This window comes from Pseudophryne corroboree, chromosome 9, assembly GCF_028390025.1.
Source record: "Pseudophryne corroboree isolate aPseCor3 chromosome 9, aPseCor3.hap2, whole genome shotgun sequence".
Classification (NCBI taxonomy): domain Eukaryota; kingdom Metazoa; phylum Chordata; class Amphibia; order Anura; family Myobatrachidae; genus Pseudophryne; species Pseudophryne corroboree.
In genome coordinates this window covers 469,030,931-469,053,160 of record NC_086452.1, presented here as the reverse complement: position 1 = coordinate 469,053,160, position 22,230 = coordinate 469,030,931, and the positions used below count along the sequence as shown (strand labels likewise).

Here is a 22,230-nt window from a genome sequence, read left to right as displayed (position 1 = left end):
GTTAAAGGCCGAACTAAAATCAACAAATAATATCCTAGCAGAGGCTCTGTTTGTCCTGTATGCTCCCAACAAGATTGGGTGTCCTGCTTCTAAGCAGACCATTGCGTGCTGGATCAGAGGTACGATTCAGCATGTTCATTCCACGGCAGGATTGCCGTTACCGAATTCGGTGAATGCCCATTCTACTAGAAAGGTGGGCGCATCCTGGGCGGCTGTCCGGGGAGTATCGGCATTATAACTTTGCCGAGCAGCTACTTGGTCAGGGGCAAACACGTTTGCAAAGTTTTACAAGTTTGACACCTTGGCCGATGAGGACCTAAAGTTTGGTCAATCGGTGCTGCAGGGTCATCCGCACTCTCTCGCCCGTACTGGAGCTTTGGTATAACCCCATGGTACTGAAGTGGACCCCAGCATCCTCTAGGACATATGAGGAAACAGGATTTTAATACCTACCGGTAAATCCTTTTCTACTAGTCCGTAGAGGATGCTGGGCACCCAACCCAGTGCGTACTTTACCTGCAGTAGTTATTTGTTGTGGTTACACAAGTGTTGTGTTACAAATTTTTCAGCATGTTGCTGCAATAGTTCATGCCCATTGGCATGTGTTATGTTGAATGCTATGTTGTGTGAAGTGTGTTGGTTGAAGTGTGAGCTGGTATGAATCTCAGCATTAACTTAAAAGTAAATCCTTTTCTCGAAATGTCCGTCTCCCTGGGCACAGTTCCTATACTGAGGTCTGGAGGAGGGGCATAGAGGGAGGAGCCAGTTCACACTCTGAAATAGTCTTAAAGTGCCCATGGCTCCTGCGGAACCGTCTATACCACATGGTACTGAAGTGGACCCCAGCATCCTCTATGGACTAGGAGAAAAGGATTTACCGGTAGGTATTAAAATTCTGTTTTTAATTACCTACCGGTAAATCCTTTTCTCGTAGTCCATAGAGGATGCTGGGGCCCATATTAGTACCATGGGGTATAGACGGGTCCACCAGGAGCCATTGGCACTTTAAGAGTTTGAGAGTGTGGGCTGGCTCCTCCATCTATGCCCCTCCTACCAGACTCAGTCTAGAAACTGTGCCTGAGGAGACGGACATCTTCGAGAGAAGGATTATACACAGATAGTGGAGAGATTCACACCAGCTCACACATACAAGGCACGTCAAGACAACTAGCTTGAAACTCAGCAACAGCTGAAACATTACTTACCAAGTAACAAGGCAGTATGCAACTAGGAACAAAGTCGTACTGAACCAGATAACCATTGCAGGATAACGAAGCGCTGGGCGGGCGGACTACGAGAAAAGGACTTACCGGTAGGTAATTAAAATCCTATTTTCTCTTACGTCCTAGAGGATGCTGGGGTCCACATTAGTACCATGGGGATATACCAATGCTCCCAGAACGGGAGGGAGACTGCGGGGGCTCCTGCAGAACTGATTGACCAAACTTTAGGTCCTCCGAGGCCAAAGTATCAAACTTGTAGAACTTAGCAAACGTGTTCGTCCCTGACCAAGTAGCTGCTTGGCAAAGCTGTAAAGCCGAGACACCCCGGGCAGCCACCCAGGAAGAACCCACCTTACGAGTAGAGTGGGCCTGAACCGATTTCGGACACGGCAATCCTGCCGTAGAATATGCATGTTGGATAGTGAACCTGATCCAGCGAAAAATCGTCTGCTTTGAAGCAGGACACCTAATTTTCTTGGGATCATACAGTACAAACAGAGAGTCCAATTTTCTGTGATGAGCAGTCCTCTTCACAAAGATTCTCAAAGCCCTCACAACATCCAAGGACTTTGATGCAATTGAGGAGTCAGTAGCAACTGGCACCACAATAGGTTGGTTGATATGAAAAGCCGACACAACCTTTGGAAGGAACTGCTGACGCGTCCTGAGCTCCGCTCTATCTTCATGGAAGATTAAATAGGGGCTTTTACAGGACAAAGCCCCCAATTCCGACACACGTCTAGCAGAAGCTAAGGCCAACAAAGTGACAGCCTTCCACGTGAGAAACTTAACCTCACTCTTCTGTAAAGGCTCAAACCAATCCGATTGCAGGAACTGCAACACACGTTAAGATGCCAGGGTGCCGTCGGCGCCACAAAGGGAGGCTGGATGTGCAGAACCCCTTTCAAAAAGGTCTGATCCTCAGGGAGGGCAGACAATTGTTTCTGGAAGAAAATGGATAAAGCCGAAATCTGGACCTTTATGGATCCCAAACGCAGACCCATATCCACACCTGCTTGCAGGAAGAGGAGAAAACGTCCAAGTTGAAGCTCCACCGTAGGAAATTTCTTGGATTCACACCAAGACACATATTTTTTCCAAACGCGATGGTAATGTTTAGACGTTACCCCTTTCCTAGCCTGTATCAGGGTAGGAATAACCTTGCTTGGAATACCCTTTCGGACTAAGATCTGGCGTTCAAGCACCATGCCGTCAAACGTAGCCGCGGTAAGTCCTGATAAGCGAACGGCCCCTGTTGCAGAAGGTCCCCGCGAAGAGGAAGAGGCCACGGTTCTTCTAGCAGTAGGTCCAGAAAATCCGTGTACCAAGCTCGCCTTGGCCAGTCTGGAGCAATGAGAATTGCCTGAACCCTTGTTCTCTTTATGAGCTTTAGAATTCTTGGAATGAGTGGAAGTGGAGGGAACACGTACACTGACTTGAACACCCACGGAGTTACCAGGGCATCCACCGCCACTGCTTGAGGGTCTCTCGACCTTTAACAGTACCCCCGAAGTTTCTTGTTGAGACGTGAGGCCATCATGTCTATTTGAGGCACGCCCCAACGACTGGCCACGTCTGCGAACACATCCGGATGGAGGCCCCATTCTCCTGGATGGAGATCTGCTGAGGAAGTCTGCTTCCCAGTTGTCCACTCCTGGGAGGAAGATCACTGACAGCGCCAACGCGTGCCTTTCTGCCCAGGGGAGGATTCTTGTCACCTCTGACATTGCAGCTCTGCGCTTTGTACCTCCCTGTCGGTTTATGTAGAATCAAAGTACAAAAAGTTTTTAAACCAGCACTCCAAGACAATAGTGCTGCAACCTCTGCTGAAGTGGTCACCCCCACTTCCAATATTCCACCAATATAGTCACAAATTGCAGATGTGCGCACCCCCTGGGATCATGCGGGGTCAGAAGTTGAATTCTATAGGGTCTTACTTCCCCAATTTATCCGTGGCACCTAGTCAATTTCTTAAGAAGAATTCCTCAAAAATTACTACTCCTCTACTTTCCCTCAAAGAGACAAGAATGGAGGAATATATAGTGAAGTACAGTTTTATTGATATATGAAAACAATTAAAATTTCAGTGCAGTCAATTCCACCACCATTTATGGGGCAAGTATGCGTACCAGAATAAGTGGGGTGACCAATAAAGGCTACCCTGAAGCGCTTGTGAGATTTATAAACAGGTACAAGGTGTTGATAAAGGCTCTTTATGAGCATAAACGCTTTGGTGTTTTTAGGGACAGACTGCAGCAGACCAAGAAATCTGTGGAAGTGTTCAGGAGTCTGGGAGCCAGAGGTTAAACGGTGATGTTTTTCCCGGGAGGTACCTGTTTTGGATGGCTTCCTGTAGGATAGCCCTATCTGCCAGCAAAGCTGGTAAGCCTGATTTGAAGAATCGGTGAGGCGGGAGGTCTTGAAACTCCAGCCTGTACCCCTGGGACACAATATCCAGCACCCAGGGGTCCAGGCCGAAAGCCACCCAAACGTGGCTGAACCTTTTTAGCCTCGCCCCCACTGGTCCTTCCTCCAGGCTGTGCGGTCTACCGTCATGCCGAGGATTTTGATGTACCAGAAGTAGGCTTCTGGTCTTGGGAGCCTGCAGTAGCAGGTTTTTTAGATTTTGCCCAGGTGTTGGGCTGCTTGTTCCTTCTTGTTTTAGGCGTCCGAAAGGACTGTGACGTAGCTGAAGAAAAAGGTCTCTTCGTAGCAGGCGCAGCTGAAGGAAAAAAAGGTGACTTACCCGCAGCTGCCGTGGAAATCCACGCATCTAGCGCTTCCCCAAAAAGAGCCTGACCTGTGTAGGGTAGGTTCTCCACACCTCTCCTAGATTCCGTGTCGGCAGACCATTGGCGCAGCCAGAGTCCTCTACGAGCTGAGACAGACATGGAAGAAATCCCTGCAGCCATCGAACCCAGGTCTTTCATGGATTCCACCGTAAATCCCGCAGAATCCTGTATGTTACGTAAGAACAATTCAACGTCACTTTTATCCATTGTATCCAATTACTCAAGTAACGTGCCAGACCACTTTACTATAGCCTTAGAAATCCATGCACAGACAATGGTAGGCCGTAATATCACCCCCAAAGCTGTCTATATGGATTTGAGTGTTGTGTCAATCTTGCGATCAGCCGGTTCTTTTAACGCGGCAGATCCCGGAACAGGTAAAACCACCTTCTTTGACAGTCTGGACACAGATGCATCAACTACGGGTGGGTTTTCCCATTTCTTTCTATCCTCCTCAGGGAAGGGGAATGCAACCAGAACCTTTTTTGGGATCTGGAATTTTTTGTCTGGATTTTCCCAAGATTTTTCAAATATAGCATTTAACTCTTTTGACGCAGGAAAGGTTAGCAAGGCTTTCTTATTATCCGTGAAGTAAGCCTCCTCAACCTGCTCCGGTATTGCTTTGGCAATATTTAACACATCTCTAATGGCTTCGATCATTAACTGCACCCCTTTTGCAAGAGATGCCGCCCCCCTCAGCACGTCCCCATCACTGTCTACCGTGTCAGAGTCGGTATCCGTGTCGTCCTGCATAATCTGGGCAAGAGCACGTTTTTGAGAGTGAGTGCTAGGGGGCCCTGAAGGTGCCGACCCGGCCCAAACAGCCATAGAATTCTGCAAAACCTGAGTTGCAGTTTCATTGGGCGGGATGTACTAAACGGAAAATGTGGTAAACCCCCTGTTTACCGCATTTTCCTGATGTATCATCCCCCGGCCGGCAGGTCAGCGCCGCGGCGGGGTTCGCCAGATTTAGCTGGCGATAGTCCATAGAAGCCTATGGGCTTCTCTCCGCGGCGCTGTGTGAAGGATCCGATTGGATCCCTCCCAGCATGCCTTGCGGCCACCCCCCGTCACCCTGCGCATGCGCAGACTGACTCCTGGGGCCGAATCCCGGAAGTCAGGCTGCCGCTGTGCATCGCGGAGGACAGCTCTTATCGGAAAAGCTGTCCTCCGCAATGCTGATCGCATATGTAAGTACATATGCGATCAGCATCGTGGCGCAGGGCGGCGATGGGCGGCGATGTACATTAGTACATCCCGCCCATTTTGTGCTACCCTAGTAGAAATCTGAGAAAACATACTTTTAATAGAGGATAACCACTCCGGTTCTCTTATAGGAATCTGTGCTAAAACAGTGCAATCCTGATTACATGGAATGGGATCATCCTGAGAGGACATATCCTCTGCAGCATATGACACAGAGTCCCTAGACATGGCTTTTTGTGAGCAAACAAACACCTACACACACACAGAGTTTCCCCCCTAAGTATGCCAAGAGAGACACACAGTTTGGAGCCAACCCACACACAGCGCTTCCAAATATAAAGGACACCCTTTACCAGCGCCAACTGTGAACCTTAATAGGTTACACAGTCTATTACACCGCCTGCCCCCCCTTCTACCACCCCCTGGTACCGTACAGATAGATGGAGTTGAAGTGGAGGTGTGATACCCGAGGCTGGGGATTTAATTTAACCCATCAATAGGGGTAACAATGGATAACAGGAGTAACCCCCAGGGTTACTTTTCCCTTAATACTGTTTTTTTTAACATTATTATCAATTGGGGGCGATGGAGGTGTTGGGACCCAGGAAGAGCCAGTGACCAGCAAGCCAGACCTCACGCGCGGCTGGCGGGACAGATACGGGCACTCTGGAGAAGAGTTTAAAAAGGAAGAGGGCTCGAGCACCGGTTGTTGTGTCGTCGTCGATGAGGGAAGGCAAGGCGGAGGGAGGACGCTACTGAGTAACTGACGGGACAACAGTGAAACAGACACCGGAGAGCAGCGGACGAGAGCCCCGGACTCACCGTAAGAGAACAGTCCCGGGTGTTGGTGGTCTGGACGGCGGAGCAGCACTGCAAGCCATCGGAGCAGTCCAGTGCCGAGAACGAGAGAGAGGAAGGAGGAGGCGGCTTCCCCGTGAGTGACAAGAGCGGGGACGGCCGCAGGGGGACTCGACCAGTGAGCTGGCAGCGGGGCAGGCGGAGGGACAGAGCAGTGCCTCCCTTGACAACCAGACGTGTTTATCCTGTCAACCAAGGTATTTAGCCCAATTTACTGCTTCCCCGGGGCCCAGCAGCGCAAAATAAAGGGGACCACCAGTGAAACCGTAGTGCAGCTTCAGCAGCCAGAGACCCCTGTCAGAAATCCTCTCCTCCTACGTTTGAGACAGGAACAATTATAGTACAGCTAGCCTGCCTGATTAACCCAGCACCAGGAATACCCCAGTACAGTAGCCCTCCTGACTAATCCAGTGCAAGGAACAATTATAGTACAGCTAGTCAGCCTGATTAAGCCAGCATACTCAGTGCAGCTCACGTTCACGAAGAGGATAGTGAATTTAAACAGGCTGAGAACCTAGTCTTTACGGGAAAATACAAGCCCTAATCCACATTAGTTTATTCAGTTACAGAAAACAACTGTCGCTGTAAACGCAGCCATATCTGACCGTCACCAGCATAGTCAGCGAAGGATCAACCGACCTCATTCATTAATAGACAACCGATGTATAGCACTTGGGTGTTAGTACTGTTTAACGAAAGACTCTTCCTACAGTGAAAATACACATATAATTGATATTGAAGGGAGTACGGTTACCCTCCTAGTTAGAGTCAAACTTCAAAAGTGGACAAGGGAAGACCTGCTGAAAGAAAGCTACCAAATAATTAAGATCTATTGTTATAAATCCCTGTATGTGCACCAACGTACGAATATTCAGCTGAACTGTGGGACTTATAGGGAGCTGCAGTACTTAGACCAGAAGGGGTATCGGGTGTTGTGGTATAATATTGTAATTGCATCGGTTGGAGATAATGGCCCTCATTCCGAGTTGTTCGCTCGGTATTTTTCATCGCATCGCAGTGAAAATCCGCTTAGTACGCATGCGCAATGTTCGCACTGCGACTGCGCCAAGTAACTTTACTATGAAGAAAGTATTTTTACTCACGGCTTTTTCTTCGCTCCGGCGATCGTAATGTGATTGACAGGAAATGGGTGTTACTGGGCGGATACACGGCGTTTCAGGGGCGTGTGGCTGAAAACGCTACCGTTTCCGGAAAAAACGCAGGAGTGGCCGGGGAAACGGTGGGAGTGCCTGGGCGAACGCTGGGTGTGTTTGTGACGTCAACCAGGAACGACAAGCACTGAAATGATCGCACAGGCAGAGTAAGTCTGGAGCTACTCTGAAACTGCTAACTCGTTTGTAATCGCAATATTGCGCGTACGTCGGTCGCAATTTTAAGAAGCTAAGATTCACTCCCAGTAGGCGGCGGCTTAGCGTGTGTAACTCTGCTACATTCGCCTTGCGAGCGAACAACTCGGAATGAGGGCCAATGTTATTATAGTTAGTGCTATAAGGTATGATATTCTATTGTATTTAGTTGCTACGAGGTATGATATACTAACCGTCATTTAGGTCGTGGAAGCAGATCAAAGTGACACAGCAACTGTATTCCCGGTTCCAGCTTAATAAACACTTCTTGAATGTTACACAGTCATATGTAATTATATTATCTGTAACCGGTATTCACACATCGTCATCCCTCATCACGACAATAAGCCATAGAGACCTGCGGAGAGAGCAGAAACGAAAGGTAAACTCTACAACTCCTTAAAAACTTACCTGATACCTACCTAAATAAATCAAAATAACCTCATAACTTTAACTGAGTATTACAGAGGGACAGCTCTCCCCTGTCAGCGGCTCTGCATGCAGGAAAGATGGCGCTGAACGCTGCTGGGTCCGCTCTGAGGAAAAGCTCCGCCTCATTTTCTGGTGCTGGCTCCCGCTCTTGTTTGAAATTATACCGGTCTGAGGTATATTGTTGGCGGTGATCCAGGGTCCCCGACAGGCTGTGTGACCAGTTTAGGGTGTAGGCGCTGGGTCAGGGTGCCCCTCACAGTGCCGCACCATGTACCGCTGAGCCCCGGAGCGCAGTCAGTACTGCGCTCCCTACCCTGTTGCCGCCATCTTCACACCGGCTCCGCTTGCCAGAGGGCCGGTGACTCACTCATCACTGAAGTCTTCTGGCTCTGTAAGGGGTTGGCGGCATGCTGCTGGGGTGAGCGATCCCCTGTGGCGGCGATCGATCTGTCCCCTCAGGTGCTCAGTGTCCAGTCAGCGGAGATAGTGGCTCAGACCCCCCTTAGTCCCACGAAGCAGGGAGGCTGTTGCCAGCCTAAACTCTTTTAAAATAAAAAAACTAAAGAAACTCCTATGGAGCCCCCCTAGCTGTGACCGGCTCCTCCGGGCACATTTTCTAAACTGAGTCTGGTAGGAGGGGCATAGAGGGAGGAGCCAGCCCACACTCTCAAACTCTTAAAGTGCCAATGGCTCCTGGTGGACCCGTCTATACCCCATGGTACTAATGTGGACCCCAGCATTCTCTAGGACGTAAGAGAAATATAATAATTTTATTTATTTGGAGGCACTGTATTTTTTTAAAGGGGCATTTATTAATATGGTTTGGATAAAGGTGCCGCCTATTGAGCCTAATTCAGGTTCTGTTCTTACTGCGGTGCATGCCACGAAGTATGAATGCGCCAGACCCGTACTGCGCAAGTGCCGTATGGGTTTGCGACGTAGGAAGCCGTGCGGCATCAGACTGCCAGTGATAGACAAAATGATGGCGTTTGGGCGGGTGTGGGTTGATAGACAGTGTCTAGTTAGACAGTCAATAGATAGTCACCCCATGTTAGACAGACATTAGGTTGACAGCGTCAAAAGGTCGACGTGAAAATAATCAACATAAAGATAAACACTATTTTTTGCATTTTTGGGGTCTGTGTGGATAGTTTTGTCATCTGAGACCCCCAATTGTAGAAAGGCATACCCTCGCCACGCTTCGGGCTTGGTATCTCGCTGCGCTCGCCACAAGGTTTATAACCTACTCTATGCCGACACAGATAGAGAAGGTATGAAATAGTCCAAAAACATGTAAACATTTAAAATAAACTATCTTTTTATGTCGACCATTTTCATGTAGACTTTTTGACCCTGTCGACCTTTTGTATTGTTTACCTTTTTTCATGTCGACCTTATGACCCTGTCGACCTTTTGACCCTGTCGGCCTAATGTCTGTCTAACATATGGGGGTATATTATTTACTAATATTCGTATTTCTGCCGATTTCAGCCGAGATCAATCTCAGCTGACGTCGGCAGTGTAAGATTGCAACTTTTTGAGAGAAAAAAACCACTTCGTACTGCCTGCAGTGTTTTACGGGAGAGAATAGTAAAACACTGCCGGTCATAACACAATGAAGCCCGGCGGGATCAATATATATTGAAAAATACAGGGGGACCCCATATTTTTGTAACCAGGACGGCCCAAGAGCCCAGTGCTGGTTGTCTAAATACGGGGAACCCCTACACATTTTTCCCCCAGTATATTAACAAACAGGACCGTCTCAAAGAGCCTGAGGTTGGTTATGCTTAGGAGGGGGGGCCCCCACACAATTTTATTTATATATATATATATATATATATATATATATATATACTCTTTCACACTCATTTGCATAGTGAAGCATGCACGGATCTCACTGATCCGTGCATGACTATCAAAACACGCCAGCCAAAAGCAGGTCTATTTGAAAGTTCTGTTTTTGTACGAATTCTATGCTTTCCCGGCAGTGTTTGGCTATTGGCAGTGATTGAGAATACGAATTCTTAGTAAATTCCCGTGTTGTATAAAATAACAGCCGCGTTTGACCGATGGTCTATTGATTCGTATTTTTGTGGACAGCTGTCTATCTATCATCCGGATACCGGTTTGGGCGTGGGGAGTGCAGAGTCCCCTTCAGAAGGGGATCCGGTCTCTAGGACGCAGGGCCGGCTCGAGGCATGTTCGACTCGAGCGGCCGCGCAGGGCGCCACTCTTAAAGGGCGCCGCGCGCTGGCGCCGCCATGTCGGAGCCTGGAGCCGGCCCTGATCTCCCCTGCTGTCCTCCCGCTTGTTAGTGAGCTGTGTGCGCTATGCGGCGCCGGCGTCTGATGTCAGACACCGGCGCCGCACAGCGCGCACAGTTCTGTGTCAGACAGCGGCGCGCACAGCAGCACTCCCCCTCCCTCGGCACGGCAGGTACTGGGGGCATATGTGGCACTGTGGGGGGCATTTATCTGGCACTGTGGGGGGCATTTATCTGGCACAGTGGGGGCATTAATGTATCTGGCACTGTGGGGGGCATTCATTTATCTGGCACTGTGGGGGGGGGCATTTATCTGGCACAGTGGTGGCATTTATCTGTGCACTGTGATGGGGCATTAATGTATCTGGCACTGTGGGGGCATTTCTGGCACTGTGGGGTCATGTATCTATCTGGGACTGTGGGGCATATCTGGCACTGGGGGGGGGGCATTAATGTATCTGGCACTGTGGGGGACATTTATCTGGCACTGTGGGGGGCATTTATCTGGCACTGTGGGGGGCATTCATTTATCTGGCACTGTGGGGGGCATTAATGTATCTGGCACTGTGGGGGGGCATTTATATATCTGGCACTGTGAGGGGTATTTATGTATCTGGCACTGTGAGGGGTATTTATGTATCTGGCACTGTGGGGGCATTTATGTATCTGGCACTGTGGGGGCATTTATGTATCTGGCACTGTTGGGGGCATTTATGTATCTGGCACTGTGGGGGCATTTATCTGGCACTGTGAGGGGGCATTAATGTATCTGGCACTGTGGGGTTATTTATCTATCTGGGACTGTGGGGGCATATCAGGCACTGTGGGGGGCATTTATATATCTGGCACTGTGGGGGGTATTATGTATCTGGCACTGTGGGGGGCATTTATGTATCTGGCACTGTGGGGGGCATTTATGTATCTGGCACTGTGGGGGGCATTTATGTATCTGGCACTGTGGGGGGCATTTATGTATCTTGCACTGTGGGGGGGCATTTATGTATCTGGCACTGTGGGGGGCATTTATGTATCTGGCACTGTGGGGGGCATTTATGTATCTGGCACTGTGGGGGGGCATTTATGTATCTGGCACTGTGGGGGGTATTTATGTATCTGGCACTGTGGGGGCAATTATGTTTCTCGCACTGCTGGGGGGGGCATGTCATGTGCAGTTGGCACTGCTGGGGGGGCATGTCATGTGCATCTGGCACGGCTGGGGGGCATGTCGTGTCTAGCTGGCACGGCTGGGGGGCATATCATGTAGTGTTCCCATGTCTCAGTGCGATACCTGGCGCAAAGTGTCTAACGTGCTCTGTCTGGTGCAAAGTGTCTAACGTGCTCTGCCTGGCAGAAAGTGTCTAACGTGCTCTACCTGTCGCAGTGTGTATAGGAGGTTCTACCTGGTGCAATGTGTATTAGCTGCACTACTGTGTGGTGTAATGCGAATTGCCACTATTATGTGGCCGCGCCCCTTCCCCACGAAGCAACGCCCCTACATTTTTGACGCGCGCCTTCGGCGCGCAAGGTCCATGATTTTGAACGGAGCAACAAGCATTACAGTATGTACAGAATTTTGCCCTTCTAACTTAAATATGTGCCCTCCCAAATGCAAAATGTGCCCTCCCCGTGATCAGCACCCCTGCCCTAAAAAATCCTAGAGTGAACACTATCATGTGTAGCTGGCACTGCTGGGGGGCATATCATGTGTAGCTGGCACTGCAGCAGGGCATGTCCTGTCTATCTGGCACTGTTGGTGTCACGATCCGGGTATCTGGACGCCATTTCTTACCTATCAGATGCCTCCTAAGGCTGGCTCAGCGCTCCAGGACCGGATCCCATCTGTTATCCTGATGTGCACATTCCCGCATCCTCTCCTGTCTCTCTGGACGCAGTCACAGTAACGCCTTATACATCTGGCATGGCGTCTCCCGCGGCCTCCACCGCCGTCCCTGAGCTTCTGCATTCAGAGTGGCGATTACGTCAGCCGCGGCCTCCGCTGTGTCCGCGTGGTCGGATGTGCATCTGTCAGCCTGACGTCTCCTGTCTCCGGTGGCCGGCGCCGCCATTACTGTTTTCCAGACCACATGGATTACAATCCAAACTTCCCTCCAAGTGTCTGCATGGGCGCAGCCATCTTGGATTCTGTCAGCTGATCTTTCCTACCAATCCGTTGTCAGTATTATTAATTTGCATAATTGCCTAGCCAATGCCTTCCTTGCTGCAGGTATAAATAGGTTGTGCCTGAGCAAGGAAGGCGTCAGTGCTTTGGTTGTCAAACCTAGTTCCAGTTTGTCTCTCTTCTGTGAATGTCTTCCAGGTTCCAGCTCCTGTCTCCAGACTTCTGCTATAGAGACCCGCACCAGCATTCCATCTGCGGCGTAGCCTGACTCTCCGATCCGTTCTGGACTCACCTGTTTCTAGCTACAACATCACCTGCTTCCAGCTCAGCTTCCAGCAGTGTACAGCTTCTCTTAAAGGGCCGGTGTCCTTTCTGCAGTTTACCACTCTCCACCGGTATTATTATTTCTCCGCTCTCAAATTCTACATTTCATCTACATTACATCGCTCTCAAGCTTTATTTATTATTTAACTGGTTCCAGCCAGTATCCACTCCGTGCCAACACCTGTCTGATTCTAACCAGTACCCACAGCAGCATTTTATCTACAGCAGTCCAGCTTTCCCTGGAACACCAGCTGGTACGACCCTGGGCTTTCCTCATTGCTACAGTTGAGCCTGGTAAGGACTTTCCAACTTGCAGATAATAAGAACTGTCTCATACCACCAGAGCTCTGTGGCCCCTGCCACCCTGTAGTACCCAGGAACTGTATTATTATTTCTCTGCTGATTTTTATGTTACTTTTTACTGCTACTGTGATGCATGGAGTTTGTCATAAATAAATATCATTGACTTTTACTCAAGTTGTCGTGGTCACGCCTTCGGGCGGTTTCTCTTCATGTTACTTACATGTCCAGGGGTCTGATACAACCTCCCAGGTTCCGGTACATCTCAGCCCCTACAACTGAGGCTGCCTTCCGTCAGCTCAGGCCCTCAGTTGTGACAGTAAGCACTGACCTAATGAATCCAGCCGGAGACCAGGATCAAGCGGCCAGGCCGATGCAAGAACTGGCAGCCCGACTTGAACATCAGGAGGCTGCAGAGGGCCACATCATCCGCTGTCTCCAGGATCTCTCTACTCGGCTGGATGGGATTCAGACAACTCTCCGTGGATCAGACGCATCTGGGGCGTCAACCACAGTGACTCCAACTATAACCCCACCCACCTTACCCGTTTCTGCTCCACGTCTTCATCTTCCAACGCCAGCAAAATTTGACGGATCTCCAAGATTCTGCAGGGGATTTCTCAACCAGTGTGAGATTCAGTTTGAGCTACAACCTGGCAATTTTCCCAGTGACCGTACAAAAATTGCCTACATCATCTCTCTTCTCAGTGGCTCCGCCCTTGACTGGGCATCACCGTTATGGGAGAGGTCCGACACCCTGATATCTTCTTACACTGCATTCGTGTCAACATTCAGGCGCATCTTCGAGCCAGGCCGGGGAAATTCAGCTTCGTCTGAGATTCTCCGTTTACGCCAGGGATCACGTACTGTAGGACAATATCTTATACAGTTTCAGATCCTGGCATCTGAACTGGCATGGAACGACGAGGCCCTGTATGCTGCATTCTGGCATGGTTTATCCGAGCGTATTAAAGATGAGTTAGCTACCAGAGACTTACCCTCCAAGTTAGATGAGCTAATCTCACTTTGTACGAAAGTTGACTTACGTTTCAGGGAGAGAGCAATTTAGCGTGGAAGATCATCTGCTCCAAAATCTTCTGCTCCTCCTCCTCGCCAACTGTCACCAACTAAAGATGAACCCATGCAAATTGGCCGTTCCCGTTTAACTCCTGCTGAGCGCCGAAGACGTCTCTCTGAGTCTCTTTGTCTTTACTGTGCAGCTCCGTCTCACACCATCAATGCCTGTCCCGAACGTCCGGGAAAACTCCAAACCCTAGCTCGCCCAGGAGAGGGCCGGCTAGGAGTAATGATCTCCTCTCCATCTCCTCATGATTGTAATCTCCCAGTCTCGCTTCAAGTTGCTCAACGTTATCGGAACGTCATTGCCCTCCTTGATTCCGGAGCAGCTGGGAACTTTATTACTGAAGCCTATGTTAAACGGTGGTCCCTACCCACCGAGAGACTTCCTTCCTCCTTTTCCTTAACTGCCGTGGATGGCAGTAAAATTTTTGATACTGTTATTGCTCTAAGGACTCTACCAGTTCGTCTGAGAGTGGGAGTTCTTCATTCCGAACTTATTTCACTTTTAGTGATTCCAAGAGCCACACATCCTGTGGTCCTGGGCCTTCCATGGCTCCGTCTTCACAATCCTACAATTGATTGGACGACTACGCAAATTCTGGCATGGGGTCCCTCCTGTGCTGAGACATGTTTGTTTAAAGTGTTGCCTGTCTGTTCTTCCTCCCCCAGGTCGTCTGATGTTCCACCTCCTCCATATCAAGATTTCACGGATGTGTTCAGTAAAGCTTCTGCTGATATCCTTCCTCCTCATAGAGAATGGGACTGCCCGATTGATCTCGTTCCAGGGAAGGTTCCACCTCGAGGCCGAACTTATCCGTTGTCTCTGCCTGAGACGCATTCTATGGAGGAATACATTAAAGAGAACCTAGCAAAGGGGTTCATTCGACCTTCTTCTTCTCCAGCCGGCGCAGGCTTCTTTTTTGTAAAAAAGAAAGATGGTGGTCTGCGGCCGTGCATCGACTACAGAGGTTTGAACGACATTACCATCAAGAACCGTTATCCTTTACCCCTGATTACTGAGCTCTTTGACAGAGTTAGCGGAGCTACCATCTTTACAAAGCTGGACTTGAGAGGTGCATACAATCTCATCCGGATCCGTGAGGGTGACGAGTGGAAGACCGCATTTAACACCCGTGACGGACATTATGAGTACCTCGTCATGCCCTTCGGATTGAGCAATGCTCCAGCTGTCTTCCAGCATTTCGTCAATGAGATCTTCAGAGACATTCTATACCGTCATGTCGTGGTCTATCTAGATGATATCCTCATTTTTGCCAACAACTTAGAGGAACATCGTTTTTGGGTAAAGGAGGTTCTGGCCCGTCTCCGTGTCAATCATCTCTATTGCAAATTAGAGAAATGCGTCTTTGAAGTCAACTCCATTCCGTTTCTAGGGTACATTGTGTCCGGTTCCGGACTAGAGATGGATCCTGAGAAACTACAAGCAATCCAGAATTGGCCGGTACCCTTAACCCTCAAAGGGGTCCAGAGGTTCTTAGGGTTTGCCAATTATTACCGAAAGTTTATACGAGACTTTTCCACCACTGTGGCGCCTATTACTGCTTTCACCAAGAAGGGTGCTAACCCGTCCAAGTGGTCTGAAGAAGCCATGCAAGCTTTTCATCTTTTAAAACAGAGGTTCATCTGTGCGCCTGTCCTGAAACAGCCTGACATCGACTCTCCTTTCATCTTAGAGGTGGATGCCTCCTCCGTTGGAGTAGGAGCGGTGTTATCTCAGAGGGCTAAAGATGGCCATTTACATCCTTGCAGTTTCTTCTCACGGAAGTTCTCCCCAGCGGAGCGCAACTATGCCATTGGCGACCAGGAGTTGCTAGCCATCAAGCTCGCTCTAGAGGAGTGGAGATATCTGTTGGAGGGAGCTTCTCATTCTATCACCATCCTTACAGACCACAAGAACCTTCTATATCTGAAAGGCGCACAATGTCTCAACCCTCGTCAGGCCAGATGGGCACTTTTCTTTTCCAGGTTCGACTTTAAACTCCAGTTCTGTCCGGGCTCTCAGAATCGCAAGGCCGATGCCCTTTCCCGCTCATGGGAGCAAGAAAATGAGTCAGAGTCTTCAGACAAGCATCCTATTATAAATCCGTTGGCATTCTCCACGGTAGGGATGGACTCTACGCCCCCATCAGGGAAAAGTTTTGTGAAGCCGACACTAAGGAAGAAGCTCTTGCATTGGGCCCATGCTTCCCGCTTTGCCGGACATACAGGTATCCAAAAAACCCTGGAGTTTATCTCTAGGTCCTATTGGTGGCCAACTCTGAAAAAGGACGTTTTGGAGTTTATTGCATCTTGCCCAAAGTGTGCTCTACATAAAGTATCCCGCCAGTCGCCTGCGGGGCAACTGGTTCCACTATCTGTTCCCCGTCGACCATGGACCCATTTGTTGATGGATTTTATTACAGATTTGCCCATGTGCAACAAGTTTAATACCATCTGGGTGGTAGTTGACCGGTTCACCAAGATGGCACACTTCATTCCTCTCACCGGTCTTCCGTCAGCTTCCAAGTTGGCTCAAGTATTCATACAAGAGATCTTTCGACTCCACGGTCTTCCAGAAGAAATTATCTCAGATCGAGGAGTTCAATTCACAGCCAAATTCTGGCGAAGTTTATGTCAAGTCCTCCAAGTCAAGCTAAAGTTTTCCACGGCTTACCATCCTCAGACCAATGGTCAAACTGAGAGGGTGAATCAGGACTTGGAGTCCTTCCTCCGCATCTATGTGTCCTCCTCTCAAGATGACTGGGTTCAATTACTTCCCTGGGCCGAGTTCTGTCATAACAACCAGTATCATTCTTCATCTTCTTCAACACCATTCTTCACCAACTTTGGATTCCACCCTAAAGTCCCTGAGTTCCAACCGCTTCCAGCAACTTCTGTTCCCGCAGTGGATATCACCTTGCATCAGTTTGCCAATATCTGGAAGAGCGTACGATCTGCTCTGCTCAAGGCATCGTTCAGGTACAAGAAGTTTGCGGATAAGAAGCGTCGGGCAGTTCCTGCTCTCAAGGTGGGTGATCGGGTATGGTTATCCACGAAGAATTTGAGGTTAAGAGTTCCCAGTATGAAGTTTGCACCTCGCTACATCGGTCCTTTTAAAATTGATCAAGTCATCAATCCTGTTGCTTACAGACTCCAGTTGCCTCCCTTCTTAAAAATACCCAGGACATTCCATGTTTCCCTGTTGAAACCGCTAATCTTGAATCGGTTTCATTCCTCACTTCCTCCAACTCCGAAAGTCCAAACTCAACGAGGCGTTGAGTATGAAGTAGCCAAGATCCTGGACTCACGTCACCGTTACGGTCAACTTCAGTATCTTATTGACTGGAAGGGTTATGGCCCTGAGGAACGTTCTTGGACCAATGCTTCTGATGTCCATGCTCCTGCCTTGGTCCGGAGATTCCATTCCAAGTTTCCTCAAAAGCCAAAGAAGTGTCCTGGGGCCACTCCTAAAGGGGGGGGTGCTGTCACGATCCGGGTATCTGGACGCCATTTCTTACCTATCAGATGCCTCCTAAGGCTGGCTCAGCGCTCCAGGACCGGATCCCATCTGTTTTCCTGATGTGCACATTCCCGCATCCTCTCCTGTCTCTCTGGACGCAGTCACAGTAACGCCTTATACATCTGGCATGGCGTCTCCCGCGGCCTCCACCGCCGTCCCTGAGCTTCTGCATTCAGAGTGGCGATTACGTCAGCCGCGGCCTCCGCTGTGTCCGCGTGGTCGGATGTGCATCTGTCAGCCTGACGTCTCCTGTCTCCGGTGGCCGGCGCCGCCATTACTGTTTTCCAGACCACATGGATTACAATCCAAACTTCCCTCCAAGTGTCTGCATGGGCGCAGCCATCTTGGATTCTGTCAGCTGATCTTTCCTACCAATCCGTTGTCAGTATTATTAATTTGCATAATTGCCTAGCCAATGCCTTCCTTGCTGCAGGTATAAATAGGTTGTGCCTGAGCAAGGAAGGCGTCAGTGCTTTGGTTGTCAAACCTAGTTCCAGTTTGTCTCTCTTCTGTGAATGTCTTCCAGGTTCCAGCTCCTGTCTCCAGACTTCTGCTATAGAGACCCGCACCAGCATTCCATCTGCGGCGTAGCCTGACTCTCCAATCCGTTCTGGACTCACCTGTTTCTAGCTACAACATCACCTGCTTCCAGCTCAGCTTCCAGCAGTGTACAGCTTCTCTTAAAGGGCCGGTGTCCTTTCTGCAGTTTACCACTCTCCACCGGTATTATTATTTCTCCGCTCTCAAATTCTACATTTCATCTACATTACATCGCTCTCAAGCTTTATTTATTATTTAACTGGTTCCAGCCAGTATCCACTCCGTGCCAACACCTGTCTGGTTCTAACCAGTACCCACAGCAGCATTTTATCTACAGCAGTCCAGCTTTCCCTGGAACACCAGCTGGTACGACCCTGGGCTTTCCTCATTGCTACAGTTGAGCCTGGTAAGGACTTTCCAACTTGCAGATAATAAGAACTGTCTCATACCACCAGAGCTCTGTGGCCCCTGCCACCCTGTAGTACCCAGGAACTGTATTATTATTTCTCTGCTGATTTTTATGTTACTTTTTACTGCTACTGTGATGCATGGAGTTTGTCATAAATAAATATCATTGACTTTTACTCAAGTTGTCGTGGTCACGCCTTCGGGCGGTTTCTCTTCATGTTACTTACATGTCCAGGGGTCTGATACAACCTCCCAGGTTCCGGTACATCTCAGCCCCTACAACTGAGGCTGCCTTCCGTCAGCTCAGGCCCTCAGTTGTGACAGTTGGGGGGTATATCATGTCTATCTGGCACTGCTGGGGGGCATGTCATGTGTAGCTGGCACTGCTGCGGGGCATGTCATGTCTATCTGGCACTGCACTACTGCAGACATTATGTGTAGCTGGCACTATACTGGAGACATTGTGTGTAAGGAACACTACTGTAGCTGTTATGTGTAATGCTGCTAATTGTGTGCGTAGAGGGGGTGTGAAAATATATTTATTTATTTGTAGTGTGATAATATGAAGTTGTGAGTCCCCGCCCACTTTTCCAGGAGACCACGCCCACTTTTCCAGGAGCGCCAGTATGGGAGGGGGCGCTTTTACATTTTCTCGCACAGGGTGCTAGTAGGCCTGGAGCCGGCCCTGCTATGACGACAGTGTCTAGGTTGACCACTATTGGTCGACAGTAACTAGGTTGACAGGGTCTCTAGGTCGACATGTTCTAGGTCGACAGGTCAAGAGGTTGACATGAGTTTTTCACAATTTTTTTCTTATTTTGAATCTTTTCATACTTAACGATCCACGTATCCATCGATTGGAACAGTAACCTTGCCCGAATGCGAGGGGACACGGTGCACTAATTGAGGTTCCCGGTCACTGTACGAAGAAAATGACACCAAAAAAACATAAAAAACTCATGTCGACCTTTTGACCTGTCGACCTAGAGACCCTGTCGACCTAAAGACCCTATCAACCTAGTTACTGTCGACCAATAGTGGTCGACCTATACACTGTCGACCTAGTTACTATCTACCTTCCATACCACACCCCTTCGGAAGATGGCGATTTCCTGGCCTCTTTATGCATCTGCGGTCGGCTTCCAAGACCCCATGGATGACATAGCTGGATCGGGAGTCATAGGTGACCTGCTGCTGAGTCCTTAGACGCAGCTCATATCAGTAATACAGCAGGAGGTGTGATGCCCCCTGCTGCATTACCATATTAGCGCTATCACTGCTCCTTCCATATAAGCAGCAGCGATAGCTCCTCCAACCATTGTCTGCATCAGTCTCCTGATTATATTACATTGGAAAGGGGTATAAGCCTACTGATCATTGCTCTGGTATCCACAGCCCAGGGGCACCAGAAAGGGACCAGTGCTATTCAGCTTTGGACTGGTTGGCTCTAGATACAGGTGCAATAAGAATGTGCCGCCCCCTGGAGGACTGGACCTGAATAACATAAACTTGCACCCATTGCGTTTCCTGAGTCTCCGGCAGGTGTAGCGGATGATCGGAATAACCCTAGCACTAATTACGCCTGTAGATCCTGTGTGGGTCTGGGGCCCATTGGTTTCATACGGCCAATGCCCCAAGCAGTAGGTAACAATATGTCAGCCCTGTGTTTGTCACTATGGGGGGTAATTCCAAGTTGATCGCAGCAGGATTTTTGTTAGCAGTTGGGCAAAACCATGGGGGTAATTCCAAGTTGTTCGCTCGTTATTTTTTTTCGCAACGGAGTGATTAGTCGCAAATGCGCATGCGCAATGTCCGCAGTGCGACTGCGCCAAGTAAATTTGCTATGCAGTTAGGAATTTTACTCACGGTTTTTTTCTTCGTTCTGGTGATCGGAGTGTGATTGACAGGAAGTGGGTGTTTCTGGGCGGAAACACGGCGTTTTATGGGCGTGTGGATAAAAACGCTACCGTTTCTGGGAAAAACGCGGGAGTGGCCGGAGAAACGGAGGAGTGTCTGGGTGAACGCTGGGTGTGTTTGTGACGTCAAACCAGGAACGACAAGCACTGAACTGATCGCAGATGCCGAGTAAGTTTGAAGCTACTCAGAAACTGCTAAGAGGTGTGTAATCGCAATTTTGAGAAACTTTCGTTCGCAATTTTACTATGCTAAGATTAACTCCCAGTAGGCGGCGGCTTAGCGTGTGCAATGCTGCTAAAAGCAGCTTGCGAGCGAACAACTCGGAATGAGGGCCCATGTGCACTGCAGGAGAGGCAGATTTAACATGTGCAGAGAGAGTTAGATTTGGGTGGGGTGTGTTCAATCTGCAATCTAATTTGCAGTGTAAAAATAAAGCAGCCAGAATTTACCCTGCACAGAAACAAAATAACCCACCCAAATCTAACTCTCTCTGCACATGTTATATCTGCCCCCCCTGCAGTGCACATGGTTTTGCCCAATTGCTAACAAACTTGTTTATGCGATCAACTCAGAATTACCCCCTATATACACTAAGCTCCAACAGAAAAAAATCACATAAAGAATGACAGCCCTTTTACATTATTATTATTATTATTATTATTACATTGTACTTATAAGGCGCCACAAGTGTTTCGCAGCTCCGTACAAAGGACAGTACAGGGAGACTAAACTTAGCATTACAGTAAATAAATAACAGAAATAGAGTACAGGTAACAGAGCACTTCTCATACACAATACAGCTAAGATGTAAGTAGTGAGGGAGTGATCATCGTACTACTTGGGGCTGGCGGCCATAGATAGAGAAGAGCCTTTACCAGTAGGAGAAAAAGCAGGTAAAAATGGTCACTGAGTAGAGGAGAGCTGTGAGTGAAATGTGAGGAGAAGAGGGCTTAGACAACAAGAGGAAAGAGAGCCCTGCGCTGAAGAGCTAACAATCTAGTGGGAAGGGTCGACAGACAGATGACATGAGGTGCAAGCAAGCCTTAGGTAGCCTGATGGCAGTATGTAAGCAAAGCTAAGATGGTCAAGGCATGAGGCAGGGGGATAGAGGAGCGGCCTCAGGACTGGGTTATGCATCGGAAGGGTACGCTTTGATGAATAGGTGGGTTTTCAGTGCCCGTTTGAAGATTTGCAAGGTCGGGGAGAGTCTAATGGAGCGGGGGAGCACGTTCCACTGAAGGGGAATTCTTGTGCAAATAATATATCCTTCAAAGAGGCTCATCCAAAGACGAGTGCATGCATGTTGGTGGAGTGTGTCTTCTGTGTTGTTGCACTGTCCGAGCACACGCATGTCCGTACACATATTGATTGTACTTGGCACAGGCTGAAGTTGTTTTTTTTTCCCCATGGGATTACATCCTTATGGAGCATATATTCTCTTACCAAAGGGTTTGTTATGTCCCAGACTGACACCAGAGATCATTGGCGAGGATCTTATTAAAGACTTGTGAAAGAACAAATGTCAATAGAGTGACAGGAACTTTGCCCCTTTTCACAAACATTCTGTGTGTACTGCAATATATATAAAGCAGCGGCAGTCTGGGGTGAGTCTCTGCTAGAGCCAGCGTTCACCTGCGGAGCAGCATCAGCGTTACAACATGGCAGCCCAGTCCATGATCTGTGCATTGTTCCTCTTACTCACCTTCCCTGGGACTTATATTGGAGCAGGTGAGTCATAGGATGTATGATAGATAGATAGATAGATAGATAGATAGATAGATAGATAGATAGATAGACAGACAGGATTTCTCAGTCTGAGGATGAAGCATACTGTGTATCATATATTGCTGCTAAATTGCTCAGAAATACAGTAACTAG

At 48.9% G+C, this 22,230-nt stretch overlaps 1 protein-coding gene across 1 annotated transcript in view; it reads left to right on the top strand.

Moving 5' to 3' along the window:
• Positions 1-21,946: 21,946 nt before the first annotated feature.
• The window catches only part of LOC134958626 (uncharacterized), an 83,051-nt gene continuing 82,767 nt past the window's right edge, over positions 21,947-22,230 (top strand). Inside the window, exon 1 of the mRNA XM_063941347.1 lies at positions 21,947-22,080. Coding sequence (XP_063797417.1) covers positions 22,011-22,080 — 70 coding nt within the window. The 5' untranslated portion in view covers positions 21,947-22,010. The remainder of the gene's footprint in view (positions 22,081-22,230) is intronic.